The 19,624-nt window shown below is 44.6% G+C and overlaps 9 protein-coding genes across 9 annotated transcripts; 3 read left to right on the top strand and 6 right to left on the bottom strand.

Annotated features, from left to right (window-relative positions):
* Positions 1-988: 988 nt before the first annotated feature.
* On the bottom strand, positions 989-2,122 carry V8C40DRAFT_284665 (oxidase ustYa family protein; the record flags this gene model as incomplete). Its single annotated transcript, XM_083222191.1, has 4 exons — positions 1,713-2,122; positions 1,540-1,659; positions 1,257-1,484; positions 989-1,182 (listed from the first exon to the last, which is right to left on the bottom strand). The coding sequence occupies exons 1-4, from the start codon at positions 2,002-2,004 to the stop codon at positions 989-991; spliced, it is 834 nt and encodes a 277-aa protein (XP_083067337.1). The 5' UTR covers positions 2,005-2,122.
* Positions 2,123-2,608: 486 nt separating this feature from the next.
* V8C40DRAFT_152644 (uncharacterized protein) lies at positions 2,609-3,961 on the top strand. The gene is made up of 3 exons (XM_083211329.1): positions 2,609-2,959; positions 3,012-3,863; positions 3,915-3,961. Exons 1-2 carry the CDS (start codon positions 2,858-2,860, stop codon positions 3,846-3,848), a joined length of 939 nt encoding a protein of 312 aa, XP_083067336.1. The 5' UTR covers positions 2,609-2,857; the 3' UTR covers positions 3,849-3,863; positions 3,915-3,961.
* A 128-nt stretch (positions 3,962-4,089) lies between these two features.
* On the bottom strand, positions 4,090-5,458 carry V8C40DRAFT_284663 (aminotransferase; the record flags this gene model as incomplete). The annotated part of the gene is made up of 2 exons (XM_083222190.1): positions 4,090-4,379; positions 4,448-5,458. The coding sequence occupies 2 exons, from the start codon at positions 5,456-5,458 to the stop codon at positions 4,212-4,214; spliced, it is 1,179 nt and encodes a 392-aa protein (XP_083067335.1). The 3' UTR covers positions 4,090-4,211.
* Positions 5,459-6,706: 1,248 nt separating this feature from the next.
* On the top strand, positions 6,707-8,016 carry V8C40DRAFT_284660 (carbon-nitrogen hydrolase; the record flags this gene model as incomplete). Its single annotated transcript, XM_083222189.1, has 4 exons — positions 6,707-6,736; positions 6,800-6,817; positions 6,880-6,973; positions 7,048-8,016. 4 exons carry the CDS (start codon positions 6,707-6,709, stop codon positions 7,998-8,000), a joined length of 1,095 nt encoding a protein of 364 aa, XP_083067334.1. The 3' UTR covers positions 8,001-8,016.
* A 94-nt stretch (positions 8,017-8,110) lies between these two features.
* On the bottom strand, positions 8,111-9,307 carry V8C40DRAFT_284658 (fumarylacetoacetate hydrolase family protein). The gene is made up of 5 exons (XM_083222188.1): positions 9,260-9,307; positions 8,963-9,201; positions 8,851-8,909; positions 8,436-8,789; positions 8,111-8,354 (listed from the first exon to the last, which is right to left on the bottom strand). Exons 1-5 carry the CDS (start codon positions 9,270-9,272, stop codon positions 8,147-8,149), a joined length of 873 nt encoding a protein of 290 aa, XP_083067333.1. The 5' UTR covers positions 9,273-9,307; the 3' UTR covers positions 8,111-8,146.
* A 1,188-nt stretch (positions 9,308-10,495) lies between these two features.
* V8C40DRAFT_259074 (GNAT family N-acetyltransferase) lies at positions 10,496-11,126 on the top strand. The gene has a single exon (XM_083218872.1). It carries the CDS (start codon positions 10,574-10,576, stop codon positions 11,096-11,098), a length of 525 nt encoding a protein of 174 aa, XP_083067332.1. The 5' UTR covers positions 10,496-10,573; the 3' UTR covers positions 11,099-11,126.
* A 519-nt stretch (positions 11,127-11,645) lies between these two features.
* Positions 11,646-13,755, bottom strand: V8C40DRAFT_284652 (SNARE domain-containing protein; the record flags this gene model as incomplete). Its single annotated transcript, XM_083222187.1, has 6 exons — positions 11,646-12,827; positions 12,894-13,018; positions 13,078-13,297; positions 13,351-13,408; positions 13,465-13,611; positions 13,698-13,755. 6 exons carry the CDS (start codon positions 13,753-13,755, stop codon positions 11,717-11,719), a joined length of 1,719 nt encoding a protein of 572 aa, XP_083067331.1. The 3' UTR covers positions 11,646-11,716.
* A 518-nt stretch (positions 13,756-14,273) lies between these two features.
* V8C40DRAFT_284647 (alpha-keto acid decarboxylase family protein) lies at positions 14,274-17,638 on the bottom strand (the record flags this gene model as incomplete). Its single annotated transcript, XM_083222186.1, has 12 exons — positions 14,274-14,455; positions 14,525-14,711; positions 14,769-14,789; positions 14,857-15,137; positions 15,208-15,345; positions 15,402-15,437; positions 15,493-15,556; positions 15,616-16,002; positions 16,154-16,252; positions 16,306-16,588; positions 16,657-16,731; positions 17,632-17,638. 12 exons carry the CDS (start codon positions 17,636-17,638, stop codon positions 14,369-14,371), a joined length of 1,665 nt encoding a protein of 554 aa, XP_083067330.1. The 3' UTR covers positions 14,274-14,368.
* Positions 17,639-18,102: 464 nt separating this feature from the next.
* V8C40DRAFT_278538 (questin oxidase family protein) lies at positions 18,103-19,233 on the bottom strand (the record flags this gene model as incomplete). The annotated part of the gene is made up of 4 exons (XM_083221077.1): positions 18,103-18,163; positions 18,250-18,825; positions 18,876-19,027; positions 19,084-19,233. 4 exons carry the CDS (start codon positions 19,231-19,233, stop codon positions 18,103-18,105), a joined length of 939 nt encoding a protein of 312 aa, XP_083067329.1.
* Positions 19,234-19,624: the final 391 nt, after the last annotated feature.

Raw genomic sequence — 19,624 nt, 5'->3', positions numbered from 1 at the left:
ATATCCTTTATTATTACCCTTACTTACACCTATACCTAGGTAAAGCTATTAATATTAATTACTTTTTAAATATAATAGCTAGTAAAAAGATTAAATAAAAATATCTTCTCTTAGGTTTTAATTTTTATACCTTAATTAACTAAAATACTATTAAAGATAACTTTATAGCTATAAAGCTAATACTATTTAATTATTTTTACTTTATTTTTTTAATTTATTATTAACTTTTTAATATTAAGATTATAGATTATTCTTAATAAATTTTTTACTTTTTTAAAAACCTTTTATAATTTTTTATAATTATAATACTTATTATTTAGGTTTTTAAGTTTTTAGTTATATTTTAAATACTATATATTTATATAAACTAAGATATTATTAAAAGCCTACTATAAGTATAATAGTTTAGCTAAATTTAACTACCTTTTATACTTAGCCTTAAGTAAAAAACTAAGGAAAAATAGTATTTAGTTAATTAACTACTAAGTTAAAGTTATAAATAACCTTTATAAACTAGCCTATAATATCTTTTTAAGCTTTTAAATAATAATAATTTTAAAAATAAAAAAAAATATATATATTTTAAAATATAATTAATCTAAAGCTTTATTAAAAAGTTAGATAAGGCTGAAATTACAGTCTAGACCGATCTAAAGGCGGTAATAAGTTTCCTAACTATTCCGGCCTAGCTTCCTAACCAGGATTATATTAGTATAAGAGTCGGTCTCTACCTATTTTACTAGTTGGAAGTCTCTTGCTAATTAGGTACTGTGGCTAATTAGGTCCTATGAATTAGGGCATAAAGACACACTGTATTCAATTGCAGGCTATGAAGGTACAATATATAAAATTCGTGTTCAAGGACTAATAATATGAAGGCATCTAAGACCAAATGCACACACCTTGAGATCAGGATGAAAGTATTGTTATTGTTGTAAATTCATGGCTACATTATTTTTCTTTTTTATGTTTTTTTAACGGAGTTCGTCTAGTCCTCCAGCACCTCCATATTTCCCACTGAGTGGTCTAGCGCCCACTTGCGCACATTGTCAAAATTTCGACAAACATGCTTCGAGTTCAATTCGGGCCAAGCAAGTGGATCGTCTGGAATCATATAGAAAGTGAAAAGACCGATATCAGCGTTACATTGAATGTTTTGGCGAAGTACTTCGATGCAGTGATCTACATGTGAGTGAGCAAAGGCATGTTCGATGTGTTCATCATGCCGTCGACGGAATGTACATGTGCAAACATACCTGTGTGTGCTTGGAGGGCTTCCGGGCCATGGGCAAACTCTCCACCAAGAGGTTCGTAGTATTCCTTATAGGTGACTCGTCGCAAAAGATTGAGGCAGTGCAAATGGTGAAAGACTTCCATGCCAACTCTGTACCCTTCCTCCCCAGTGGTAGGATGGTTGGTCTTGAGCGAAGTCTCTGGCATATCCAACTTCCATAAGTCGGACTTTGATATCCACTGGTCGCCCACTTTCACGCAGTTATTAGAGTCGGTCAATACTTGATCACTTGATTGTATACTCACTATCGTACGAAATCTCCCTCCAAACTCTATCGACTTCGGGGCCAGCACCTACAAAGGGATTGCCCTTTGTTGTAAGGTTGTATCGAACATGATCGTATTGCACAGAGATGTCGGCGGGTGCTGCGTATTATTTAGTCATTTTGTGACGATTTGATTCAATATACATCACTTACACCAAGCAGAAATTTGACGAACAAGAAGCAGGGTAGATGATCGCAATATTAGCGTGCTGGCGAGCATCCCGCATGAGATAATAAGCAAAGCTGCATGTGCAACCCAGGGCCATTTCGATTTAATCCATCCTGAGGCTGATTCGCGGAGGGAAATTTTGTAACCCAATTCTGTATTGTCCGATAAATAGTCTAGATCATCAATTGCCTGCAGAGTTGAAGTAGAGTCGGACGATAAACGGCTAAGCTTCTCGCTAGCCAAAGATGCTTCAAGGTGTTGATATTCGAAAGCCATAGTAGCGCAAAGGAAAATAAGTATAATGGAATTGGATAAAAATCTTTAGGGAATAATTTTTTGGTTTATTATGTTGAATCTTGGGATTTTCATGAACAAAAAAGGGATCGCAATGAGAGCTGCATTGGAATGATCTAGTCATTGGGGCTCCTCAGCCGCGCAGGGGGGAAAGTGGATAGCGGGCTGGCCTTGGCAAAACGAAACTCGAACGGTTACAAAAGTTGAAAAGGGACAATGTTGAACCACGTACCTTAAAACGGGGCGGTTAGCAAGCGACGACTAAGAAAAACAAGATCAACGGTCTTTCAAACAGCTAGATATATATCGCTCATAGTTTACAGCTATCTGAAATAGCGACCGTTTCATAGTCTTATATGATACCAGCGCTTAACGCGACCCAACCTGAAACTGGAGTATTGTGGTAAAACCACTACGGAGAACAGTCTGGAGAATTCCAAAAGCCTCGGTACAATATCGATAGTAAGTTTCAACTGGTACTCGCTTCTAGATTTTGGCAAAGTGATTGATGGAATATCCCGTTTCAATCAAGTTTCTGATGATACCCTGAGCAGACGATCTTGTATGGCGGAGTGAACCAGCTATTACGGCTGTCCGCATAGAGTCAGTGTACTCGAGGGCCTATAAAGTACGCCTGGATTTACCTTCTTTTCTGATTTTCGGCTCCCATTCATCACTTCATTCTTCATCTCATCCTTCTTCTTTCCCTTTCTCCTCTTCTTTGACTGCCGGCCAGTCTAGTTTTGCTTTCTTTCTTTTACCCTTTTTGTTAAACATCAACGTTTATAACTTTCCTTCATTTTTTCCTTTACATATTCTTCAAATCTTCATCACCATGCGTCCTACCAATGCTTTAGTTTTGGGCCTTCTTGGCTTGGCCCCTCTCGCTGCCGGCCTCCCAACAGCTGGATCTGTAGACCTCGAGCGCCGATATGTTGTGAGTCTGTCGATTACGAGGATTATTGAATCAAGCTAACGGAGTTTGTTAGGGTTCTGCTGCAGCTCTAGCCACCAAGCTGGTACGCTCCGTTATTCCAGGAGTTGAAGCTCGCCACCATACCGAGGCTCAAATTGCTGCCAAAGAGAAGGCGGCTGCCAAGAAAGGTGGAAAGAAAAACCAGGCCCGTGGGGCTGATGAGGTTCCCGAAGATGATGAGTTCGGGTCTTGGTCTGATAAGCGTGCACCTCACCATACCGAGGCCCAAATCGCTGCCAAGGAGGCTGCCGCCGCTAAGAAGGGAGGAAAGAAGAATCATGCTCGTGAGACTGTAGTCCCCGAAGATGATGAATTCGGGTCTTGGTCTGATAAGCGAGCTCCTCATCACACGGAGGCTCAGATTGCCGCCAAGGAGGCTGCTGCTGCGAAGAAAGGCGGTAAGAAGAACCACGCCCGCGATGCCGACGTGGTTCCTGAGGATGATGAGTTTGGGTCTTGGTCTGATAAGCGTGCACCTCACCATACTGAGGCCCAAATTGCTGCCAAGGAGGCTGCTGCTGCGAAGAAGGGAGGAAAGAAGAACCATGCCCGCGATGTTGATGAGGTTCCCGAGGATGATGAGTTTGGATCCTGGGCCGATAAACGTGCACCTCATCACACCGAGGCACAAATTGCGGCTAAGGAGGCTGCCGCTGCTCAGAAGAAGGGTGGAAAGAAGAACCATGCTCGCGAGGCTGATGAGGTTCCGGAGGACGATGAGTTTGGATCTTGGGTTACCCGACGAGACCCTCACCACACCGAAGCCCAGATCGCTGCTAAAGAGAAGGCCGCTGCTAAGAAGGGTGGAAACAAGAATCACGCCCGCGAGGCTGATGAATCTAGCTATTAGGCTGATTAGCGCACTGTAAGAACAAATGTATCTTACCTAAATACTCCACTGCTAAAAAATTCCAAGTGATGTAATGCAATTTAGCTCTCCTGGTTAGACTGCTGTGAAATTATCTAGCAGTAGCATTGGAAATATATCTCGCCCAGTCAAACGTCTGTATTAATGAGTGCCGCAGCGGAAAGGAAGCTGATTCGTTTATCTTATATGGCGAAGCTGCGTTTCAACCATTTAGACTATAGATGTACAACTATCTGAACCACTATGAACAATTTAAGGTACGTCTAGTGGGGGGGGGGTTTTTTTTAGTTAGCCCTGGCAGCTGCCTTTGCGATCACACCAGAGCTGGGTTGTCACAACAGCTCATTACAGAGATATTTCTTTCGTCCATTTATGAGGGCTTTCTACGCCGAAAACGATATCCGATAGCCATTCTTTGATCAGTTGAGCATATGATGCGGATTCTGCTGTTGGAAGCGGAATCGGTATATCCTTTCCTCGATGATGTATTGCCTCAGCAGATGCAATAAAATACTGTAGTCATCCAATTAGCTATCTGCATCGCTATCTTAATCTGGGGTTACATCTTGATATGAACTTACCGCAGTTCCTGCTGCGAATGCTTCGATCAGCCGACCTTCTTTCACAGCATCTTGTATCTCATCTATGGTGAAGTCTCTTTCAATGGCTGTCAAAGGAGGCAGAGTATGACCCCGATGATGCCACGCTGAAGGTTTGTCACGATTAGATCTCACCAGATCCAAAACGCTGTAGCGGGTAACACCTTCCAAAATCGTGCCATTTTCTAGGCCTGCAGTGACGAGCTCAACTTCGCCACTTTTCGTCTTCCATACGACAAAAAAGTTGCTTGCGCCGGCCTCAGTAACAAATCCCTCTGGGCCGAAAAGCCAAAGTATTTGATCGAAACCTCTCTGAAGAGCTGCATCATGTGCCGGTAACGTGGGCCCATAATTACCCCCAAGTTTTCGATTTCCAAACCCACCCGGCCAAGCCCGAACAGCTTCAGCTGGGGAGGTGAGCAATTTCATACCATTCCCCTTGGTGGTGAAGCCTGGAAGCAAAGTTGCAATGGCATACAGCAAAGACTGTCGAGGTTTTTGAACACCTAGGGCCGCCGTCAACCCGATATGAGTTGGACGTAGATATAACGTTTGACCGGTTTTGCCGCTAGGAAGCCATTTTTCAGCCTCAAGCGCAGCGAATTGCATCAAAAGAGATTCTAAATGAGCTGTATCAAACTCGGGTAATCCCACACGAAGAGATGACTTTCGCATCCTCTCACAATTGAGCTGCAATCGGAAAACGCGTAACCGATCGTCATGCCCTCGGTAGATTTTAATGCCTTCGAAGCATTCCGTTGCGTATTGAAGAACGCTGGCACTGGGCATTATAGGAAGTGGTCCATATGGTCGGATTTCGGGAGCCTGCCAACCAGTCGATTCGTCCCACTGCCAGATAAGCATGTGCTCCGTGCAATTTGTTTGCAGATTATCCAGAGGTTTGATTGGCGTATTTATTATTGCAGCCGTCTCGGTGCCATTATTCAGTAACTTTGGCCATTTGAGCCCATCGTCGATCTCTGGAGATGCCATTTGACGTAATGGGTTCCTTTGACTCATGAAGAATGAAATCGATATATCATATGCCTACTTGGAGAGAGAGGCAGTATTATCTATCTTAAATATTTGGAAATGTTCGTCCCCGTCATCATGGCAAATAAAGCCGATAATACCCAGGGAGTATTGCCATTTACATAGGGAATCATGCAAGCAGCCCCATAACCATCCATCACCAAGGGGCGCTCCCATGGCTTTCCAGGAACAGGCTCATCTAAGCAGTACGGGCATGCATAGGAAGAGGAGAAAACAACCTACCCAGTTACCCATGTTACCACCAATACAAACCAGAATTCGAATGATCTTAGCGTCAGCATCACTTGTAGCACATCCGCTAGGCGCGCCCTTCTGATACCTGAGCCCAAATCCGCATATAGGCGAGGATCCTTCTGTCCGAGTAAGGCATTATGAGGTAATTGCTATTATGTCATGAATCTAGAAAGATTGGTCTTGGATGAAGATCTATTCCTATTATAGATGCTTACCAATCGTTAGCTTCCCTTTTTGTTATATAGGTGGCTTATCATGCGCAAAATCTGATCCGCTATCGAGGGGTTGACACGTAACACCCGATATCGGCGTGTAAATGACTGGAAGTATTCAGATTCATGTGTAAAAATATTATTAGCCTCATAATGTAAGTGCGGCATAGTTTGTATCAAGCGGCTTAACGTATATCATAGAGTTAATTAACTGGGCGGATATAGGTTGTGATGCAAGTGCGGCTTAGTTTGTATCAAGCGGCTTAGCGTATATCGAGTAATGAATAACTAATCAACGCATATCTCAAGGGAGTGCTTTGAAATGATTTGATCGGAGTATACGGAGCTCGATTCATAAATTCAAGTCGTGTTTTCTTTATATCGTATGATTGGTTGGATTAGACTCAAAAGGAAAAGTAATAGCTAGATTATGGCGCAATGCTTATGGAGGCAAGACAGATGTCGTAATAACACAGCGTTATCTCTTGAAAGAAGCAGCTAGAACCGATATAAGTTTTCAGAGCAGTGTTATTACTGAGAAGAAGCAATCAGAACCGACTGGTGTAGGTTTACAAACCATTTTCTACCCTTACCGCAGGACTAGTAACCATCCCAGTCAAGCAATATAAACTTTCTGTTCCCAATAACACTATATAAGAAGGAGGCAGATCTCTCTTTATAACCATCTTGCATACTTCATCTTATATAGTATACAGTAGCCTTGAAACTTAATCCAGCAAATATGGCCATTACAAAGTACAAGGCCGCGGCGGTATGTAGCCACACGTGTCACTAAGTACAGAGAATATTTTACTAACCGTTTCGTTTTCTGCAGGTCAATTCTGAACCTGAAGTATGTTATGATCTACAAGCCTATAAGAGCCCCCTACTTAGAGATGCTGACATCTTTGCTAGTGGTTTGACCTTCAGGCTGGTGTGCAAAAGACTATCGACTTTATTAAAGAAGCCGGCGACAAGGGATGCAAGCTGATTGGTTTCCCTGAAGTTTGTAAGTTATACGGTAACGCCTTGCATCAAGAGAAAACAACGATTCCCTAGCTAACATAGTATCCTACGGTACAGGGCTCCCTGGCTACCCTGGCTGGCTATGGATATATAGCTATAGGCAGAACTTGCCATTGATGCAAAAGTACCGTGAAAACTCGCTCGCAGTAGACTCGGAAGAATTTCGACGCATCAGACGCGCGGCACGTGATAACAGTATCTTTGTATCCCTCGGCTTTGCTGAGATCGATCATGGTACGATTTTTATGTCGCAGGCGTTGATCGATCCTCATGGCAACGTGATTAACCATCGCCGTAAGATCAAGCCTACGCACTATGAGAAGGTTCTCTTCGGCGATGGTTCCGGCGATACCTTCATGCCTGTAACTGAGACCGAGCTTGGCCGTGTTGGGCACCTCGCCTGCTGGGAGCATGGCAACCCATTCCTCAAGGCCCTCGCAGTGTCCCAAGGCGAGCAGATTCACGTTGCCGCCTGGCCGGTATATAGCAACAGCCAGGTCCTGCCTATGAGCGACTTGACTTGGGGCTCCGACGTGGCTACGTTAGAGTACGCCATAGAAACTGGCTCGTGGGTTGTCGCGCCTTTCCAGCGCCTTACGGCCGAGGGCGTCAAGAAGAACACACCTCCAGGTTTAACGCCCGACCCCGATACACCCACGATCGGAGGATATGCGCGCATCTACAAGCCCGGCGGCGCCCTTGCGGTTCCCAACCCTACAGAGGATTTCGATGGCCTGTTAATCGCCGAAATTGATCTCGACGCGATCCATCTGGTCAAGTCGCACGCCGACTGGGGCGGGCACTATATGCGTCCAGACCTGATCCGGCTCCTTGTTGACACTAGTCGTAAAGAGCTCATCACAGAGATTGATTCTAATGGAGGGATTAAGTCTCATACGACGGCCCAGCGCCTCGGTCTTGATCGTCCATTGGATACACCCCGGGAGAAAACGGGTGATGGAGTTTCTTCGGTGCGAGGTGGCCAGAAGAACAGCAGCCAGGATCTCTAGGCGCCGTGGAATTACGATGCTTTGTAACCAGGAGTTTATTTAAATTATCTTACAGTGATTTCACTTCGATCTGCAAGTAAAAGAATGCGTAATAACTGATATAGTCATTGCAAAGCTAATGGATCACTTAATTAACCTGTACTAGCTCAGTGCTCCATTCGTATGGTAGAGTATAAGCTTCCAATGTGAGGCCAAATTTTAACAAAGAACTCATCCCCATCATGCAAATATTCCGTTGGTTCCATTGCCATGCCAATACCTGCGGGTGTTCCGGTAAGAATGAGTGTCCCGGCGGGTAGTGTTGTTCCCTGAGATAACCAACTGACAAGTTTTGGGATACTGAATATCAAGTCACTAAACGTCATATAAATTAGTAGCATAGATAAGTATAAAAAGGGATTTGCAAAGGAAGAATATGAATATTGTAAAACTAACCTGAGCGGTGAGTCTTGCATGACTTTGCCATTCTTCAATCCACGGATATGAAGCTGACTCGGATCCGGTATGGCAGACGTTGAAACAATAGTTGGACCAATGGGGCATGATGTATCAAAGCCCTTACTAAAACACCACTGTGATTGTTCAAACTGTTGTTTTCGCGCCGAGATATCGTTTGATGCGGTATAACCCAAAACATAAGACAGTGCGTCTTCCTCATTCACGTTTTTGGCTGTTTTGCCAATTACCACGCAAAGTTCGGATTCATAATCTGCTGTATCATCAACGAGTGAGAATCTTGGTATTATTGTTGGAGCTGGCCATGGATTTCCAAGAGATGTCGCCGGTTTCCTATAAATGCAAGAAAGAGTGGTGAGCATCAGCATCTACTAACCAAGGAAAGGGTACGTACAGAAATACAACTGGTACAGATGGCAACTCGAGATTTGCCTCTTTTGCATGTTTTGCATACTATAAATGGTTAGAAACGGTCCAATTGTGTGAATATCTGAACCTATGCTCACATTCAATCCAATGCATCGAATAGTGCCAACTTCAGTCATAGCAAGTGGAGATAGAATGCGGTCGATGGATTCTATGGTTCCCGTAGCGGAGCCAAAGTCCAAGACTGTAGTACCACTGAAAACTTTCACTTTAACATTGTTTCCACTTCGAACTTCTTCACCAACATCAATATTAGGATCCAAAGGTTCGCCGATCAAAATGACATCCTGGCGTCCCCGTGGAACAAATCGGACAAGACCTGCCAGGAGAAAAATGTTAGCCAGGTAAAACTGAATCTGTTTACTTTTATTACATACGAGTAAACGACATTGGCAAATTGAGACGTCGTAGCGAGGATATTGAACTAATTACTCAAGAATTGCAACTCGATTATTTATATACAACGATAATTGGTACGTATTGGAGATTTGAAATATTTGTCACGATCATTAATAAGCTAGCCATGTGCTTCGTCTAGAGGTGCGTTTCGGGCAAATGGATGTGTGCTGTCTTGATTTGCTTACCCAACCGACAATTTCCGAAAGGGTGACTAGGCTATTGTCGGGCTTCGCGAATGTATGGGGAATCATACTGAATACTAAAGAATAGCAATTCCGTTATCGGAGGTACTCTTGTCTTCTCTACATCAAGTAATTTAGCGTTCAACTACATTTTATATTGGCAGCATTTGTTCCAAAAAAAAAAAAAAAGGCAGCCTGAGAAAGTACAGCCACTCTGAGCTGTAGTGATAAAAAGTTCTCTCATTTGTACAATTAGTATGATCAACACACTTCTTATAGAGCAGAAGAGTTTCCATGCGAACAATTTACACTCTTTCGGATGACGCTAACTACTCCGTGGATACCAATTCATCGACATTCTATAAGCAGGGTAGGAAAATGTTCTGCCTCAAGAACCTATCGGTTAAATCTAGTTGAATGCTCCAGTCACAATGTCGAACTCCGAGTTAGATGAGCCTTGAAGTATCTCAGGTTCGAAAGGCGATTACTGCCGGTAGCATAGTACAGTTTTCGTAACTAGATTACAATCCTTAAGAAAGCATAAATCTGCTTCTGGTTATCCATAGACGGTTAAACAACCCACCTTTCTAGATATGTGCACAGTCTTAAGCTCCGCGTTTGGTAGCTGAGGTTCATACACGGGGCTATTTACATCAACTTAAGTGGCGGCTTGAACTGTTGTTCGTGAAACAGAACTGGAGGGAAAGGCCTGATCTGGCTTGAAAATGCTAAACTAGTAGTGTCTCTTTGAATGAGTTCAATAGTAATGGCCTATTGCTTAAAATTAACAGGCGGTATTATTCTTCGGAAAGGTGAAGTTTTCCATATGCGTTGATTACTAAAAATTGAACCAACGGATAATTGACAAAACCCACCGTTTTCCTATTTTAGAAAGGATAATTGAATAACACAGGGGTAGGATCAATAAGAGCTGTACGGAGTACGGAGTACGGAGTACAGTGGCCCCAAATTTTAGCCGCTCTTTAGATACTTCTAGAAAGATTCACACTGCGATACAGTGTGCAAAATTATATTAAAGACCTACTGTCCTTTTTTTACAGGCTATTTACGCTTAATCATTGTTTACCTCGAAAAGGAATTTAATTCAGAATGGACCCAAATAAGCTGCAATTTGATTCAGTACGAATTCGAACCCATCGCCCTGGTGACATGGGCATGGTTATTTACCGTCACGCCCTTCTCTATGCAACAGATTATGGTTGCGATGAGCGTTTCGAGGCTCTAGTTGCTCGTGTCACAGCCGATTTTATTGATCATTACGACGAAACCAAGGACCGCTGTTGGATCGCAGAAGTGAGCGATACTGGAGAATTCCTTGGGTCAATCATGTTGGTTGAAGATAGAAGCTCAACATCGACCAAGACAGCGAAACTTCGTCTGCTTCTTGTCGAAGACCGGGCCCGAGGAATGGGATTGGGTAAAAAGCTTGTGAAACAAAGTATCGAGTTTGCAAAGAAATCTGGATATGAACGAATTGAGCTCTGGACACAAAGTGTGTTAACCGGTGCGAGACGATTGTATGAGGCTGAAGGTTTTCAGTTGGTCCGTGTCGGGGATGGGCATGAGAGCTGGAAGGGGCCTGGTACAGCTGAAATATGGGAGCTGAAACTATAGTTACCTTGTTGTGCAGCCTATGTACGGCTCCCTAGATGCATCAGGGTGAAGAGGCTTCAACCAGTCTAATCATGATATCACTCTGTTGTTTATCCCCCAGTTGTTTCAATTCTTCTTCGTTGTGGTCCATAAGTTTATCGCTCATTCAGGACCCATTGGTAGAGCTTACTCTGAGATAAGCATTCTTTATTGCCGAGTATCTATGGTTAACATGCTACCCCCCTCCACCCAAACCCCCCCCTCCAAAAAAAAACATTTTGACTGGCAATGGCTTCTCTATTATTTTCCAGACCTCACCATTCTGAAGTGAGGGTAATTGTATCATGCCTGATTGGCATAGGGGAGTAGGTATCATTGGCATTGTCATTGGCCAAGTGGCAACACCTTATCGCTGTCTTTTGCCTTTTAAGGAATCTTTCCTTGTGTCGTTAAGAACAAACGATCGATATCTGAGATAGACTGTTGGTATCATCTCTTTGAAGAACATCTCTCAACACAACGATTTATCTGCTATCAATATATGAGCTGAGTCTGTATTTAATGTCTCATAACGATATCTGATTCCATCTACAGCTGCAGTCTCTGCTCTTTGCTCCCTCGAGAAATACTTTTCAGCCATTATAGATCTTCTAAATCTATACATTCTTCCCACAACTTAGCCAACACTCGATCATCACCAAAGCTCTCGGGCCAGGCAATACGATGTAATGCTGTCCTAGCGTCCTCCCATGACCTAACACGAGTAACAGAGCTCCATGTTTTCATCCTCCTAACAAATGACCTCCGCAAGCTCACCTGGCCACCAGTGGATGACGACGGACTCGAACCTCCACTTACCTCTGATCTTCTGTCAAATGCCATTCTATCCGCAAACCTGGCCAATACTTCGTCCTCGTCATCATCGCTCTCACCCTCATTGCTGAACCCCTCTTTGCGAGACTTTTCCAGTGCGTACGCTCCGAGTATAGCCTTCCATAGCCACAACTCTGAGCTATGTGCTCCGATTCGCATCGCTTCTTGGGTGTGATCAAGGTCTTGGTGTAGAGTGTCTATCAGCCAGCGCTGTAGGTGCATGTCCATGTTCATTGTTGCGCCCAAATTTCGACGTCGTTGTGGAATGCGGTCCACAATCAAATGGAGATAGAGGTATGCGGCGCACGCCCAAGCCCGCGATGTGGATGGAAAAATGACAGCTGGGAGATTGACAAAAGGTTGCTCGGAAAGGTTGATGAAATGACTCTCTGCATCATCAGATTCATCTGCCCCATGCTGCGAGGGTGATCTTGAACTGGACGTCGGATCCTGACTGTAGTCTCCAGAGCCTCTTCTGTCATTTTGGGCTAGTGGAGGAGGTTTAAAGAGTAGAGAGCCAACATATGCCTCTGCATCTTCTCGAAGGGTTTCCCAAGCATGCTCTTTTGGACTTGGTGATGATGCATGTTCGTTGTCACTGCCTTCGGGATCTTGGCGCTGGGGAGGAGAAGACAATCTCCGTAACGTCGTGGCAATAATTTCGCATTCAGCGTCAGAATTGCAGGCTTCAATGTCTGGTGGTGTTGAGTGATAGAAGGGCGATAGATGGATACTGAGGAACGGAACAGCGCTGAACACAGGCCGCGTGGGTCGTGTGTAGTAATACCGCCGCTCCGAGTCCTGGCGCGGCTCGACAACAAAGGAATGGGGCTCATTCTCTTTTTTGTCTTTTGATGCAGCAACAAGACTAGCAGCTCTGCGAGATAACGGGAGAAATGTTAGATCGACATCGATCGCATCTTCGATAAAGAATGTTGCTTACAGCAGAATGAGTCTCTCGACTAGGCCAAACAGCCTGTACTTGTCTCGGTCAAGACGACGCTCATCGAAAAGCCCCGCCAACGCCTTCAAATGGGCTTCGGCTGTCTTTGTATCTCCCAACGCGGCCTAAGCTTTCTGTTAGCAACGGACTGCACACACTCTACGTGACTATCTAGCTAACGAACCTCAACCATGGCCAAGCTAACCATGGAGGTTATACATGCATCGCTGTGACACAGTACGGGATCTCCAATCATGCCGTTGACGACGCGAATTGCTTCGAGTTTGTGGTGCAGCATCGTCTCTTCGATAGCTTGCAGCGAACCACCAGACCAAACGTGATGTATGCCAGCTATGAGAAGGAATGATCTAAACGTGGCCGCATTGTGCATGACCAAACCACCGCTAAAGGATACTGTTTAGTTAAATCGGCGGACGAGATACCAGGAGAGTCTTACATGCTAGAGTTGGGATTTTTGGCCACGACGGTTGTGGTCAAGAGGCGAAAATGAGTCGCTGGGCAAATTAACTAATCTGCGTATCTCTTTTGCCGAAATTTCATCGTTACTTACCGTGGTGCAGCAGCTGCATCGATTCGAACGGCATAGGGATCGGTAAGACGTTGAAAAGGTCTGCTTCCATAATATCGGCACCTGATACCGTGCCTCCGCGGCGGATATTCACCCCGGCAGCATCATAGTGGCAATCGCGTCCGTGAACTAGACAATTGGTGCTGCATGTCGAAGTTGGTAAGACACTACTAATCCAATACAGGCCTGCATCAACCCAAAATGCAATAGCTCACCAGTATGGCTTTGTTTCATCACACCGGATGTGCCGCTGCTTGCATTCGCGACAACCATTGCGGCTACGCGTATGATGTCGCCGCTGGCGCGCGCGCTGAGACTCAGAAGAACTCATTCCAGTTGCGCTATGTGATGGTATAACGGCAGCCCCAATTTTATGGCTTGGTTCAAAAGATGGAAGTCGGTCTTGCAAAATGTCAGCTTCAGTACGTTATGTGCTGTCTTATTTAAATAGGCCACCGGCTCAGAGGCAGCCGCAAACCATCACAATTGCTGGCAATTAAGTTACACGCGAATAGAAAAGTTAGCTGATCTATTCCAAATAGCAAATCTGGTTCCTGACGGCATTCACTGCCGAAACTCGGTCACTCCGGTTTGATCGCGTTCAGCGTTTGTTGCTTCCGCTCCGAAGATTTTCTGGGTCTTTCGCTATCGACCGAGGCCCGGAGTTGACCGGCCCCACTCCATCCCGCCTAGCCGGCGTCGCTTATTGCGATGCTGTAACCTTAATGGCTTTTGAGAAAATTGCTTAAGGAGCTCACCAGCCTGACAGAAATGGATATCTGAAGTGTTTTCGGTCATGTATATTATCGAGACAATGTTTTTATAACTCGGGTAACTCATCATTGGTTAAAATCCTGCGTTCCCGCTTTATCTCCAGAAATGTAGTTTACGCGCCAGCCATCTTCTTCTTAAAGTCAAATATAGCTCTGAGTCCCGCCGGAGCGTCGTACTTGTCTAGGGTCATGTCGATGCACTGCAACGAGAAACAGTAAGCACAGGTACAATGCAATACACTTGGAACAAGTTGACTGTAGATCCTCACCTGTGGAATTGTAGCATTCTGGAATGACTCTTCCGAGAGCAGTTTGTCAAGTTCTGCTGCGCTTCTTGCCTTGACCGTATTTGTACTGAGACTTGGTGCGAAAGACTTGAATAGACCACTGTAGTCCCAATCAGGCACGTCATTGTACGCGGCATCCCATCCTTCAAAGTAACGCTCAACGGTATACCTAGCAAAGTGTGATCAGCATTTACGACAGTCTTTTGAGTTAAGGGGTAGAAGATACCCATTATTATTCAGAATAAACCTGCCACGCAAGTTAGTCAATGTGGCATCATGCCAATGTAAAGCGACCGGGCGGAAATTTAACTTACACGTAGGGAACCACGCCATGGCGATTTAGGATGGACATGGCCTGCACTGTCAGCTGCAAGCTTCCTTCGCCGGTGAAAACGATCATCCTGCGATATTGACCCAATTCTTTGCCTGCAATCGCGGCACCGACAGCTGCGCCGATGGCGTAGCCAATGCTGCCCCAAACTGCCTGTGTCCAGTAGTAAACACCTTGTGGAGTCTTGGTAGCAAGTGCACCAATTTGAGATGTTCCAGTCTCGGCCACGATCATGTCTCCAGGCTTGACAAACGATGACAGGCGCTGCATAAAACAGAAACAGTGGTTAGTGGCTTGATCATTACGACCTATTATGTAAAGCATAAGAACCTACCGGCCACAGCCAGGCTTGAGAAATTATAGACGACGGCACTTCCAGTGGTAGTTCGGGAAAATACTCCACAGGCGTTGGGGGTGTTCTCTGAGACAGGATACTGCTAGATTTGATGGATTGAGAGAGTCTGGGGAGAACCTGGCAGTCATCAGATCTAAAAGTCACCCACCTTTGATACATCCTCGATAACTTACAGTGTTCATTCTGGCTTGGAATTGCTTTTGACCAACCTGTATTAAAGCTGTCAGCTTGGTGACATTAGAATAGAAAACGAATTCATGGTACCGTGATGTGGAATCGCTGGAAATCAATAACCAAGGAAGACTTGACATCTTCCGTAAACATTCCGCTGTGAGCTGCATTAGTACCAAACAGCGACATAACCTTTTTATTTAATCAGGTACTGACGTATTAAAATCCGATGGCATGTGGCCAAGCCAAAGAATGCAGTCTGATTGCTCAACAGCCTTGCTAGTGGCCGGCAACGAACCAACACCAGCGTAGCAGCCAGCAAATAGCGGCTCGTCTTCTCCAACAATGCCCTTCCCCATGACGGTGTTGAAGTGTAAGGATTTAAGAGACTTAACCAGCTCGATAGCATGAGGGGCCCAGCTACTTCGACCGGCACCGCCGTCGACTATCACGATGGGGTTCTTAGACACCTCCAATGCAGCCATGATAGCCGCCAAAGCGCGATCATCTTCTGTTCCGGATGACAACGCCATGTGAATCATCGTCGCATCTAGAGAGGAGGCGGGAACCAATGTCTTGACGACATCTTCCGTGATGCCGATACTATCAACATATGTCAGGATGGAAAATAGTCAGAATTTTCAGTCTTGGGTGCCCAAACTTACTAGCCAGGTTGAGAGTGATACATCATAGCTGGCAGATGAGTTTAGTACACTATAGCCCAAGCCCCATACGGGGTTGAGATCGTACAAACTTACCATTCAAGACCCGATCAATTTCAGCGGTAGCGTTACTTGGATCCTTCAAAACAGCAGTTGCGCATGAAAGCTCTGATGACATGCGAACATAGTGACTGCAAAGACTTTAGCAGGTAGGCTCCTCACAGAGTCATGAAGTAAATCTCACTCATAGCTTTTATCACCGAGGGTATGGTGCAAGATTTGGCCGCTTGCTTGAGCTGCAAACGACGGGTATCCGACAATATGGAGAACAGGAACCATTTCGCAAAAAGAACCTCCAAGTCCACAAAGAGCACTCAGCTCTCCAGGCCCAAAAGTTGTGACGAGGGCAGCGGCGCCCTTAAGGCGGGCGTATCCATCAGCAGCATAAGCTCCAACCAGTTCATTTGGCGTGCCGATCCAATTCAAGCCAGCAGGCTCTACGTAATTGAGAAGTGCGAGTTCATAATCTATATGGAACACGTTGTTAGAAGTGTTTTTCTTTGGGCAGAGCGAGAATTGTTTGATGCTGCATTACCTCCTGGGACGCCAAAAGCTGTCTCAATGCCCATCTGCTTGAGACGGCGGAACAGATATTCTCCAATTCGAATCTCTGCCATAATGTCTTCTCAGTGTTAGTAATAATACTAAACTTCTTGGTTCTCAGGGAATTGAAAATTATAGGCCAAGTGCTTGGGCTTTTATATCCTTGGCACAAAAGTAGGCGAGATGCCTGTCTAGGTTACCACCTCGCCCCCACGTTATAGAGCAAACCTCATAGCTTAACGCATTATACGACAGCGATTAATTCCATGGATTTCTGCGGTTATCCCGGCTTTTCAACTCCCTAGATTGTAAATGTTCTAGCCAGACCGCACCAATAGTTCGCCGCGCATGTACTACAGAAGCCTCCAAACTTGCGGAAGGGGGGTGGTCCGTATACCATACGCTCCCGTGTAAATGAGGTACCGGCCGCTGTTATTAGCGGTCTTATTCTAGCTTACATGCCCGTAGTTGCTCAGGCTAATTTACAGTGCATGTAGTAGGCTATTCTAGGCCCGTGCGTGTCTAGACGAATATACGAGAGCAGCATACAGAACGTGCCGATCTTTCCGACTGAGTGTGCCTAGCCAATCATATAGACAGTCACTTCCCAATTAATTCTTTTGCGTATGGTGTGAATATACTCTGTAGCTGGCTTTATGATTCTGGGTTGCCACTTTTGCCGAAGGATTGATGCATAGACAATTGTAGGATAACGAAGGATGCGGCAGCATCATCAGGATCCTTCTGTTTGGATAAAGTAGGGCCGGAAGAAAGGTTACCCATGTCTCATTTAGAAAAGGCCGCGCACCTACTGGATAACCGATACCAATTCATCACATTGGATAGTTCCTGAATTAAAATGAGAGACTTAATACGACATACGCATACTCTGGAAACCATCAAATTGCAGGAAAGGCTGCAAAGGGGCGCTGAACAAGGTTTTGCTATCTTCTTTCAATGCAGCTACCAGACATGGAGATGGACGGGAAGTTAATTCGCCTGGATTGCTGTTAATGAGCGATTACTCTTGAAGTATTATTCATAATTTTCAACTTTCAGTCAACAAAATGCGAAATACATTTTTTCTCTGATTAGTTTCTCTGTCTCCATTGTAACGCCATGATATGTATCTTGCATGAAACAAAGACTGGGTTTAACACTGAGATTATGGACCAATATACAATACAAATGCGCTCAAAGAATTGCCAATACTTCAGCCTCTTAATGTTATGTATACTAAGAAGCTCCAAATCCAGTCCAGTTATTGAATTCTGCCACAAACCTTTGTGCTGCTGCTACTAACAGAGGCTCCATGTCTTCCATGACCAGACCAAACGTATGCATGATATGGACAGCCTTGAGAAAATGGGCATCAAAAATTCTTTTGGGGTTCAAAGTCCCAATCGGACTTAGTGCAGCATTCTTGATTTCTTCCCATTCAGCAGTTGAAGGCCTTGCATCGCGCGACTGAATCAATTCCGTGTTGATTACTGGTCGCCCTTGTGTTACAAAAGCAAGGATGGTCAGTAGCCAATATGTCCGTAACAAAGTTTTCTTTGCATCTGTGTCTTCAAATACGGGTAACAGAATATGTAGACAATTGACAAAAGTCAGATTATGGTTCAGATAAAAGTCAAAGGCTGGTGCTCCAGGAACATGTGTGCACATGAGAAGATAGATAGCGACCTCGACCATTTCCCCTGTGACTTGGAGATTGAACTCCGGCCTCAGGATGTATTCATTGCCGATGCTAAGGTATTTCATAATTGCAGTTGTTGCAGGCCTATTATGGAGAATTTCCGCAATATGTTGAATGCCAGGGCTGGGAACCACATGTTCGAAGGACGAGTCGTTCCGGATTGTGTCGAGTATCTCAAGTAAGGAACTCGGGCTAGTCTCTGGTGGTGGTAGACTCATAGTGACTAGGGTTGTTAGGGGGCTCCAGTCTGTGGCAGTGAGAGCAAGGGCATCAAAAGCCAGCATCGAGCTACCCAGCTCCACTGCATCAGCGAACATAATTAGTGGGTGAGCATAGCCGCCAATGAAGGCTGGTAAGAATTCTTTCTCCCGATCGAGAATCCAGTACTGCAAAGCTTCCTGTACGTGGACGCCAGGATTGGACCGTTGTTGCTCAAAATATATAATAAAATCCAGCTCATTTCTAAAGCACGTGTTAATTGTTTTCCTTTTCACCCTCATTTTATTACTTACTCTTTATGTCCTAAGAGTTCATCAAGTACAAGTTCTGTCGTGAATTTTTCACGTTTTGACTCTTCTCGCGATTCAAGTTCCTTTATCTCCTCCGAATATAATTCTCTTAACCGTGCGCCGCTGCTTCCGAGGCAGTACGCAGCTAACAAGCCCTAGGCACTTAAAGTTAGTTGCTAAGCTTATCCGTATGGTACATCATGATTCTCACATGTTGGACATGATTGTGTAGGACTTCTTTATAAAGCAGCCTGTTCTGATTGTGGTTGTCTTCTATGAGACGACGAAGGACAACTGTAGCCTCATCATGGCGCGACGTAAACAAACTTCCCGGGAAGCGAAGTTTCCCAGTCGAGCTCATGGCCGGTAAGTTGAATGGTATCTGCCAGTGTATAAGAATTGAAGTGAAATTTTCGACACCACGAACTCGGGAAAGACTTACTTAGAAAGACAACTGCTTATTTATCCAATTTAAGATGATTAGTCCGACATTATAACTCTCCAAGCCTCAAATATTTACTAATCGTGCATTCAACTACTCACGTATTGTCATTTATATGAGACTAGTACGGACAAATCTTGTGCATGGACCTCAAGTACTATCCCTTCAATCTATCAAAAACAGCCGCGAAAAGAAAATGGCGCAAAATGTATCTTTAAAAGATGTGAACGACGTGACTCATATACGAGATTGATGGCAGTATTTGATATAGGATTCCAAATAAAATTGATCGAAAGAGGGGGGCTCATTT

The sequence above is a fragment of the Trichoderma camerunense genome (genome assembly GCF_050948025.1).
Source record: "Trichoderma camerunense strain CBS 138272 chromosome Unknown V8C40scaffold_31, whole genome shotgun sequence".
In the NCBI taxonomy this organism is placed as follows: domain Eukaryota; kingdom Fungi; phylum Ascomycota; class Sordariomycetes; order Hypocreales; family Hypocreaceae; genus Trichoderma; species Trichoderma camerunense.
The sequence above is the reverse complement of the archived record's forward strand: the minus strand, read 5'-3'. Positions and strand labels throughout refer to the sequence as shown.

What these genes read in the sequence shown, in the direction of transcription:
- V8C40DRAFT_284658 (XM_083222188.1), bottom strand. An exon ending in TCTGTACCAGTTGTATTTCT is followed by an intron (nt 8,790 to 8,850) that starts GTACGTACCCTT and finishes TTGCATTTATAG; the next exon opens with GAAACCGGCGACATCTCTTG. An exon ending in ATGCAAGACTCACCGCTCAG is followed by an intron (nt 8,355 to 8,435) that starts GTTAGTTTTACA and finishes TATGACGTTTAG; the next exon opens with TGACTTGATATTCAGTATCC.
- V8C40DRAFT_152644 (XM_083211329.1), top strand. Translation starts at nt 2,858, where the DNA reads ATGCGTCCTACCAATGCTTTAGTTTTGGGCCTTCTTGGCTTGGCCCCT. An exon ending in ACCTCGAGCGCCGATATGTT is followed by an intron (nt 2,960 to 3,011) that starts GTGAGTCTGTCG and finishes GGAGTTTGTTAG; the next exon opens with GGTTCTGCTGCAGCTCTAGC.
- V8C40DRAFT_259074 (XM_083218872.1), top strand. Translation starts at nt 10,574, where the DNA reads ATGGACCCAAATAAGCTGCAATTTGATTCAGTACGAATTCGAACCCAT.